General features: G+C 31.2%; 1 protein-coding gene across 2 annotated transcripts; it reads right to left on the bottom strand.

Annotated features, from left to right (window-relative positions):
- Positions 1-790: 790 nt before the first annotated feature.
- LOC105349068 (uncharacterized) lies at positions 791-4,972 on the bottom strand. 2 transcript variants are annotated; one of them, XM_034447967.2, is made up of 9 exons: positions 4,684-4,960; positions 4,478-4,586; positions 3,892-3,991; positions 3,570-3,685; positions 3,377-3,473; positions 2,358-2,482; positions 1,929-2,052; positions 1,344-1,450; positions 791-1,231 (listed from the first exon to the last, which is right to left on the bottom strand). In XM_034447967.2, exons 2-9 carry the CDS (start codon positions 4,551-4,553, stop codon positions 1,137-1,139), a joined length of 840 nt encoding a protein of 279 aa, XP_034303858.2. In that variant the 5' UTR covers positions 4,554-4,586; positions 4,684-4,960; the 3' UTR covers positions 791-1,136. The 2 variants fall into 2 exon arrangements, with proteins under 2 accessions (XP_034303858.2, XP_065931143.1); XM_066075071.1 differs by lacking the exon at positions 1,344-1,450 and having other exon boundaries at positions 4,684-4,972.
- Between the last annotated feature and the right edge of the window lie 5,842 nt (positions 4,973-10,814).

Genomic DNA, 10,814 nt, shown 5'->3' with positions numbered 1-10,814 from the left:
GGTCATGTCTGAATATTCAAAAACCTAAAGAAAGGTTTTGTTTTTGTACAGGTATATGAAAATGTAATGAATTATCTTTTTTTACATGATGTACAAGCAAAGGTTTCAAGGAGAAAGCAAAATAACCTGGATGTCATTTATACGGTATAATCAAGTATAGTTTATTAATAATAAACATATCCCTCACGGTTTAATAGGTATAACTAGATATATCACATGCAATAGTGTAAAAATATTCTCAAAAACGATGGATCTTATAATACATCAGACTAAAATATTTGAATCAAGTTATACTTTAAGAAGAGTTCATTGATTAGCAGAGGTAGAAACGCATTCAATTAAGTTTTATTTGCAATAAACATTTGCCCTATAAAGAACATTAACGGGGCATGGTCACGATTTTGATCAAAATTTATTTTGTTTTTAATGTTTACAATGCTTTTGTAGGTTTTCTAAATGTCAACCAAAATTTGAGTCTCGATCGTCGAATTAAAAGCGAGATTACCAAAAACTTGGCACGAGCCTTCTTTACATAACAAATATTTGTAAGCTCTTTATCTTGCTTATTAATCTTCGACTGACACTAATATTTTGGTTAATCATTAGAAATGCACTAATAAAGCATTTTAAACAATAAAAAAAAAAATAAAGTTGACCAAAATCGTGACCACGCTCCTTAAAAAACATGTTTTATATACCTGAAAAAACTCTTTTTTTTCGACATATCTATAGAGTACCTTATTTACCATATTTCAGCTAGGGCGAAAGTCCTCATTTATTTATGAAAAACATATTTAACAAAAAACCTAACATAAATGAGATTTTAAAACGATACATGCATACATGCATTTCAAAATTATTATTTCATGAAAGAACAATAAGTATAGGCTAATCCAAATGTCGGCCGTTTCCAATATAAAAATTGACATTTCTAACAATATTAACAAAGCAAAGATACAATCTATAATCAAGCGAAAAAACAACACATAACTGTACAATAAATGAAATATTCCGAACGATGATGTAATCATTAAGTATAAGTCCTTCTTTTTCCATGGAGTTGTGTTTACCAAAACTTTTCCAGGCTTCCTTTGCTTGCAGAGTATACTCAGATAATAATGTTTATTTAAGTTTGTTCATCGGTAGGTTAAGTAAAACAAAAGCAATATGGCGTTGGGAATAAGATTTGCCACTGTTGCCGACGAACCCGACGATGTAGGGGTAACTGGTTCTGGAAAAGTGTCGAATTGAAAGTTTTGAGATTCTTTTTTTTTTTTTTTCTAAAAACATATATGGGTGTTTGTCTACATTTTCAAGTAAAAAGTATATGTTTCAGAACGTACCTTTACAAAAGTCAGGTTTCAAATATTGTTTAATAGTGTTGAAAGAAGGTTTGGATTTACAAGCATTATCATACGGTGCGATGCACGCTTCTGCTTTCTGTAGATGTCTGAATAAATGTAAACTCAAAATGTTTGATTTAATAAACAAAATTACAATAACCATAGTCATTTCTACATGTAAAATTAATGATAAAGATTGAGAGATTGGAAACCAAATAGTAATTGTTCGTACTAAATGAGTGATAAATCAGTAGTTAACTGTACAGTATTTGTTGAAGAATTTATTGTCAATATTTACTCATCACCCATTTTCTTTGAGTTGGAAATAAAACTATGTCTGAAAAGTATAATTTCATTATCCAACAATTTATTTAATAACCCAGCTTTTTGAGGATATTGGATGGTCCAAAAATTAACCAACAGATTTGCTTTAAACTTAAAAAATATAGTATTAAGTGCCATAAACTATTATTTAGTGAAGGAAACATCAACGAATTTCAGCTTTAAAATTCAAACTATAAGAGGTAGATATCGCCTTAACATTTCGAAGACCATCCAGCTCTCTTAAAGCCCATTCAGACGTACCCACAAAGAGCTGTCGTGTTCATCGATGGCCAGCCAGAGGATTGCAGATGTTTCATGCGGTCGAAATTGAAATCCAAGATACAACGAGTAGCTGCAAATAATTCGCATTGTACCCCACTGGTATCTACGATAGAAAATAAATGAATTTTAATACATTCATATTACCAGTGTAAGTAATTAATGTTAAATATTTATTTGTAAACGTAATTCGTCGTTGGGACCAAATGTAAGGTGGTGAAAAGTCAAGTATCAACCGGGATTCTAACCCTAGTCCTTTGGCGTACCGTACCAGCGCTCTTGCTAATGAGACCCAAAATATCGACTGACAGTCACACACCTGTTAACCCGGTGACATTCGTTTATAATCTTGATAATGATTAATTCTCGTAAAATCTTAAAATTTATAAAAATGATCACAGCAAAAGTTACCTAAGCATCCGTATTGATTTGGCTGAAGTGAGGCGTTCAAGGACTTGTATAAGTCTGAGTACGAGCTGGACAAACACACGTTCTTGTAGACCATCAGACAGTCTTGGGCTTCCTTCAAATTAAAGCTGAAGGTGCCATTGTAAAATAATGAATTTACAACATTTTAACCTTTGTTGCAAATTAATGTTAATGAAAATTAATACATGATAAATATCAATATTATTTCTTTGCACAATCGTAGTTATAACACAAGTGTGTAGATGGTGGACATATTTTAGATCACGACAGAATAGGTTATAATTACCTTGTAAAAAAAGAACATTCGGCAACCTATCTATCTGTTTCAAAAATAACCATCAACTTTGACATTCGGCAGATTTGAATCCTTCAAGGTCATGTACCTACATGAACCCGACGAACTAACACTATATTTTTTAGGTAACAATCTAGCAAAATTTAATTTCTGTTTTTTATCTGTTGCAGTGATTCAGAATTTAAGAGATCGCATTGGATTTTTTATATCACGATATTGGCGTGATAAAACAAAATTATTTTTAAAGGTAGCTTAAAAAAAAGAATAGTGACGGAGAGTTTGCAAATAAAAACACTTTATTGTCAATTATCTTCTATCTTATGACCCATAATTTCTATTAAATGGGTCATGGTTTTCAGGGGATTTTGTAAAGGCCTTTTGCTCATTATATTCAAGTACTCAGTCGTTAAGCTACGTAATTAGATTAGAAAAGATTTCAAAATATTTTTGTAACTGGTCACATCTATAGCCCATATAGGGGTATCAGGAATTGAATTAGTTATGTTCCCTCCCAATTTAAATATACATAAAAATTTAATAAAGATTATCTTGGTAGTTTAGTTGTTTAACAGTCGGCGACGGCAGACTAACACAGGTAACAATATCTTGTGATCTATAAATGAGATAATTTTTTATATTGATTACTAATAGATGAATATAAAATAAAGCAGCTTTATTCTTATTGACTTAAACATGGGATACAAACTTGCAAAATTGAGTAACATTTGTTACAATAGTTGAGGTATCCAAATTGTTGTAACATCTTTGAATAGCTTTTACGTCGCATTGCAAGCTTCCATTATCTATAAATAAAACATATAGCGTTCATTTTCCTCAAAGCATAAAAAATATTATGTTTCATCAAAGTTTATTTCTATGTTGATTTCATGTAAATTTACCGTTACATCCAAATGTTGATGGCTTGAATGCTTCAATATTCAGTTTGTATATAGATTCGCTTTGACAAGCTGCGTCATACGGTTTTAAGCACTGTGTGAGCTTTCCCATTTCATTGCTGTAAATTGCAATTCCCAAAAATGCTTATTCGATGTATAGGATTTTCTTGAGCAAGATTACATTAGTTTTTAAAATTATTCAATGTTCTATTAAGCTTGTGGAATATTTTATAATTTTATCAATTGTTCATGTATTCGTTAATTCATTTATTTAGACCTTACAGTTAAAAAAAGTTATGTAAGTCTCAAATTTAAAGAATCTCACTTGCAGAAAGCTGTTTGATTTTCAGACAAAACAGTCATGTTGACGTTTGTAAAACATTCATGAACTTTTGGTAGAAAACATTTATCTGCAATGGCCACACCTTGAGAAAAGTCAGAACATTTAATAATGCATGCTAACTAATACAAATAAAGCATATATAAATTATTTCTTTCTTTAAATAGTACAACAAAAACTTAAAGGTAAAAACTTGTCATTTAATTAAGGTACTATTAGGGATATTAATTATTTAAAATATCATTATATATCTTAAACTGAAACGAAACCAAACAATTTAATCACTTACTTCACAGAAGGCATCTACTTTCATTTTCATGTTATGCTTTTCTTAATAAAAGGGTATTTTACCTATAAGTTCTTAGATATATACCTTATATCACTTATTTTGAAAACTGCTTCATGTCCGTTTAAAGTGTTTGAATTGTTTTTGAAACTGCGTCATTTGGACAATGTTACTAAATCTTAATTAGCATTTGATATCGCTACTTAATATCAAAGAATTCTCATAAATCTAAATGAAATCACTGAAGAACATAAAACAATATTATTAAATTATCAGCACCCTTACCCGAGACTAATAGAAAATTCAGAATGATGAATATTGTCGTTCCTTGTGTAATACGTCTAACATTGAGTTCAGCCATTATACACTATAAATGTTTCTCAACAGGCAAGAACTAAATAAAGAGACAATGATATCACTATGAAGATCCATAAAGCAGAATGCATCATTTGAAAATGATAATTTTGGCTTTTTTTTCAAATCAAAAGTACCTGAATTATAACCAATCCAAATCACATGAAGTACTAAAGATAAAGTTTATAAATAAAGCCAACTAATCTGCGTCTCCTAAATTCCATTCTACTTTCATTTTCTTTTCCAATGAAAACGTCTGAGATTTCGCAGCGCGTGATGTTACATCAGGTTTAGTCTCGTTCAACTCTCTGCTCGTCGGAGATTTACGGAGACAACCGAGCGTCTGGTTGAATGAGACTAACTTCTCAATTTTGAGGCTACCGGTTTTTTTCAATAAATACTAGCACTTGTACGTTGCACTAAATAGCTGTTTTTGTTGCACACTATAAACTACGTAACTGCTCGGCAAACCGATGCCCAAAACGATGTCATGACCTTTCAAGTTTGTATATCTTAAAATAAATATATATATCAAGTCTGAAAATGTACATTGTAATGGTATTTAATGGAAACATTGGCTAAACACTGATTGAAATGTGACCATACCATAGTAATATAGAACATGGTAAAATATGCGATGTCAAAAACGACAATAGAGCATGTGAGGCATACGATGATTGTAATCTACAAAATTTTAAACCCACTACAGCAATTTGGTCTTTACGGTTTGTAGGTCAGGTTTTTACGCAGAAGCTATTTAAATTTAAAACTTATACTAAGCCAGCGCTTGTAACCAGTGCATTATTTATATTACAACATTTAGTAACGAGATTTCGTAATGACTTTTTTCAAATTTACACTGTCTAATCTATTTGACTGTTATAACGCTGCAAATCAAATTTTACGTATAGTTCAATACATTTTATCAATTACGCAAATGATGTATTGGTGGTGCGCAAGCGGCGTTTGTATAATCACACGAAATGAACGTAAAAATGTTGGATTTTAACGTTTTATTGTATAGTTGCTGAAAAATTATACAAATATGAGTAATAAGCATTTATTCTTTGAAGATTATGAGGTGAACATTAATACGATCGGGGCATGGTTAAAAAATCAAGTTGGGCTTAATTGTAGATTTAAACAACAGTACGAGGCGGTAATGCACTGTACGTTCCCGTATATAATAGAACTCACAATAAATGCAGTTTTAATATCTGATACTGATAAGTCGACTTAAAAATCGTTGGCAAGTAACATAACTGACAAGTCCTCGCAGAATTATACAATATATATATATATATATATATATATATATATATATATATATATATATATATATATATATATATATATATATATATATATATATACTGGCGGATTTAAGGGGGCCGTGGAGAGCGCACGCCCCCTACCCCCCCCCCTAAAATTACACCTCATTGATATACCAGCTGTGCTATGCTGACTGTAATTCTGCTGCTCTATAAACATCTGATCCAAATGCATGTTCACAGGTTTTGATAACAAACCAATTAAACTGTGTTTAAAACAAGCAGTGTTGGTCATTTCATTAAATGGCTGCATCAAATTCCCCAGGGCCATGAACTTGGGGCTTCGACCAAGAATCGACTGGAAATCCCAGCAGTTTTGTTTCAATTGTAGACTGCGCTGTCATTTCCCTATTGCGATGCAAGCAAAAATTTCTGAATATTTAAAAGCTGGTCGAAGGTAAATATATAATTGTATTTAAAACTAGATGGTCTATGTGCAATCATTAATTAATTACTGTATATTTTTTGAAATTTTTTCTAGGTAAATAGACTTTTTTAATATAAGAATACTGAAGATAATAGGGGGTCGGATACCTGGCGTCATTAGAATGTTGTAACTTTGATAACCTGGTTAAGTTTGGGAGTTCATAAATGCCTAAAATATTTTGTTTTTAATCCAATACATGTATTAGGTATAAGTAACAATATGTGTCAAAATGTTATATATATGTTAAAGGCTTTTGTGTAAAGGAAGTAAGCACCAAGGGGAAATAGTAGATGGCAGAAGTCTGGTGATTAAAAGAAATGAAAACTTTATCTTGTTTGTTTATTTTTATTGCTTATTTCATCTTTTAAAAGTGTACATAACTAAAAAAAAATACCACTATTTTGAGCCTGGTTTTACCTTCAAAATACACGACAACCCAGGAGCTTCCTGGGGCTTCGCCCCCTGGGCCGCCACTACTTTGCCCTGGACCAATGGGGGGCCTCAAGGCGGCCCCGAGACCGCCTGCCTCAATAATTTTATCCACCCCCCCCCCTAACTACAAATTTTGTATCCGCCCCTGATATATATATATATATATATATATATATATATATATATATATATATATATATATATATGGCACATCGGGAAAATAATCGACCATGAACACAGCTCTAAATCTTAAATCTTTTTTTCGAAAGGCCTGAACACTGAGTTTTATATTCAAAATTTTGAAAGAGGGTGAATCTTTACAGTATCGGACATGGTTGTTTAGAAATAAAATGAAAAATTTGTAATTTCGTATATTGTAACGGCAAATTTAATATTTATGTAGCTTAAAAAAGCCCCATCGGGTTTATGGAATAAACAGTGTTGTTTAATAGAACAAAATATTGGGTAGTCAATGCCAAAACAAATAAATACAATCAAACATTTAACATTAAACTTAATAGGTTACTTTGTAGAAAAATACAGCAACAAACAGGGGAAGTCATTTGATTTCCCATTGGTTTCATATTGGGGAAAAAAGCGTTTGTTGTGTATAGGATGTGACGTCGTAGTAATATTAACCACAAATTCCTGTGATTTAGACTTATGTTCCCCTTTTCATTTTATGTCGATAAGATCAATTATGGTGGTGAGGAAGGTGCTTTGTTTTTAGGAAGAATACTTTCATGGGTGTTTTTAAATAGAATAAAGTTTACCTTCATGACAATGCGCATACTTTACATGCATGTCACAATGGATTTAATGCATACCATTGTATACCTTGACACTTTAGTAATTATGGATTTTATGCTCGTGATCCATTCATCATTTTATTTTTTGTATGATCTATAGCGAGTTATATCAAGATCATTATGTATACGTTACTCTATCCGCATGCTCTGCGTGTAATGATAAAAGCTGCTGAACAATTTCCCTTTTTTATATTACATAATCAAGGTGTTATTCATTTAGATAACTTAAAGAGGAAACATAGAATGCTATCAATATTGATACATGTATATTTAACACTGAAGATCTTTTCATAGGTGATATTATTTTAAAACCGAATCTATTAACCTATCATAGATAATATTTCCGGAAATATTTAATTTGATTGATCTTGCTCAAAAAGAGTTCTTTCACAACAATATCAAGTTAGAAATTAATCGTGTCACTTCGTAAAATACACGTACAATCACGAATATTTTGAGGAATTCGTTTATAAAATATTAGTGAGTTTTGAAATTCTTTCAAACAACAGATTCTTATCATATGCTTTTCTGGAAGGATTTAAGGATGTTGTGGTTCCTACGCAACCATATGGGAACAGGAAGCGCCCTCCCCGACATGTACAAAGAGTAATTGCTATTCAATATACGTTACGAGATTTTTATTCTCGTTTTCTGTAAACCATTTCATGTTCTTTTGATTTTCGTGCATTTGATTTTAGAGTTAAATTTGAATGAAAGTACACTTTTACTAATTTATATTAATCAGCGTATCTAAAAATTTCAGAAAAAAGCGTCAAATTTGAGATCATTTTTTCCCTTCTGAAATCAGAAAATCTTTATTAGTTGGAATGATACATTATGATAATAACAAGTCATTTGTTCAACATCCAGTGTTCTGTTTCTAATAGGTTAAAGATGAGGAATTTCGATGTACACTACCACGTCGTAATCTGACATAATTATGAACTCATTGGTCGAATCATAAAAAGTCAAGCTTATAAACATGTACAAGTTATTTTTTTTTAAAAATACATCCCAGTTATGATCAAAGTACTGACGGGAGTTGATTTTGTTGATATATTATATATTTTAAGATAACGATATGCAATATTGCCTGGCAAGTAGTTTCTTATTTGTACTAAAATAAATAATTACATTTTTCTATTTTAATTTTATTCTGAATTTAGGGATTTTCTGACAAAAATCATAGTTACAGTCTGTCCCAAGGTATTTATGCCGCACATTTTCATATATTATTTTTTATTTGTAAATACCTCAAGTTCAATCGATGTTCATTTAATAGTGTGAAAAATCGCATGATCTCTTTTTGAAACGTTCCCTCTAGCTTGTCAGGTTTCAATACCCGACTGAAAATAAAAAGTAGATGAAAGTGCACGGGTGATACATGTAACGTTGAAAAAGTATGCGAGGTATTCCAAATGACTTACGAATGGAGAAAAGATGTAAACATTTCCCATCATAAATCTCCGTAAAAATTTGTTTTCGAACGAAACATGAGAATACATGTATGTCAATGAAGATATCTTGGATATTGTCCCTTTCATCGATTTCAATCGCACTTCTTTTACAACAGGCGTCGGAACCGGGGGGGGGGGGGGTGCAGAGGTAGACATAAACAATCCTTTTTCTTTTCTTTTGTAAAGATTACATATATAAGTCTAGCTCCCCCTTCAATTTGCTGTATAGTATAGAATTAGAATTAGACAAGCTATAGACGGTCAACCCCATATGAATAATGATATAATATTAAAGATAGAATTAACGCCATCAAACTCAAAGATACATTATATATTAGTAATCGAAATATTAAAAAAATGAAAATTATATCCAAGCAATGATGAAATCTGGCGATGAAATAGATACGACTTTAAAAAATATCGAAATTGTTCGTACCATTAAAAATCTTACTAATTCGAGGTATTTACAAACAAGTTTCCTTGAAAAACGATGCCTCTGAATTCAGTACATCAAATATATCGATTATTTTCAAGTAATACATGTAAGTCATGTCAGCGGTGATGATTTGTGCTTAGGTCCAAACACTGTTTCAGTGCCGGTTTGCCAGAGTAACTTCATAATAGAGCTGACTAAAATCAACTCCCCAAAATAGATCAACACGGTTTTAACAGTTAATACACAAACAGAAATACTTTTATACATTAGACAATAAAAGAATGTGTGTGCCTGCGCCTGTTTCTGATCACAGTATTGCTATTTCAAAATGACAAATCCACATGTTCAGTATATCAATTCTTCAGCCTTAGGATTAAATGGTACTTTTTGTCTAAAGTAAAAAGCCCTCAAGTGTAAAATAAATCAGAGATTTTGCGTGGACGACGAGTTTTAGAATATGTGATTTTAAAAGAAAATGGATTCTAATTGGCTCTATTAGTAGTAGGTTTGTTTACATTTGCGCTAAATTAGTGCAGTGTTTACGTGTATATTTTCAAACGGAAATTGGCTTGTTAAAGATCTTTGTAAAATGGTGTGAGTACTGAATTAAGATGTAAATATGAACATTTCTCTTTAGCATGTCTTTTTCTCTCTTTTTAGATTGTTCGACTACTATGCTGTTTTACAATGTATGAGTTCTGCTATAGATTTCTTATTTAACGCGAGTACTTTATTCATCGAATCAACTGTTTTCCATCAAATCGCGGATGCCATATGCTTCTCATGGTATTACGCGGATAATAATTCCTCGCGTTTAATAAGTAATTTACAGTGTTTTATTTGTTATCCATATATTTGAGCAGTTTCACGACTTTGTGAAGTTGCTGTGTACCCTAATTGCCAATTTGTGTTGGTCAGGAATCGTGTCAGATATCAAAATATATTTAACCATCTGAAGGCATTTTAAACATTCTCTTATATTTAAAAAGAGCTTTAAAGGTTTTTTGTGGTTCACCACTTAACACGACATTCAATTAAATGCCAATCAAGATCCAAAGGGGAAAACAGCTATACATCAGGTTCGTTATATAACAGAGCATATTTATATTTCTACAACGTATGATAATAAATCTTACTATGACAATAATTAAATATTTGAAGTGTAATATGAATACCAGATATTTGTTTGTACATGTAAATGAAAAAAGATATTTTTTAAACGACAGCCTCCGAAATGTACATTTGTGTTAAATTGTAAAGAACAGTAGAATGGGTTTAAGAGTTAGTTGAAATGCTATGTATTGTTTAAAAAGAAATATATACTATTTGATTTGCCTTTTATTACCTACTTTCTTCACGTGAGATATGGGTTTGAA

Source organism: Magallana gigas, chromosome 2 (assembly GCF_963853765.1).
Source record: "Magallana gigas chromosome 2, xbMagGiga1.1, whole genome shotgun sequence".
Lineage (NCBI taxonomy): Eukaryota > Metazoa > Mollusca > Bivalvia > Ostreida > Ostreidae > Magallana > Magallana gigas.
This window is presented reverse-complemented; position numbering and strand designations above follow the sequence as displayed.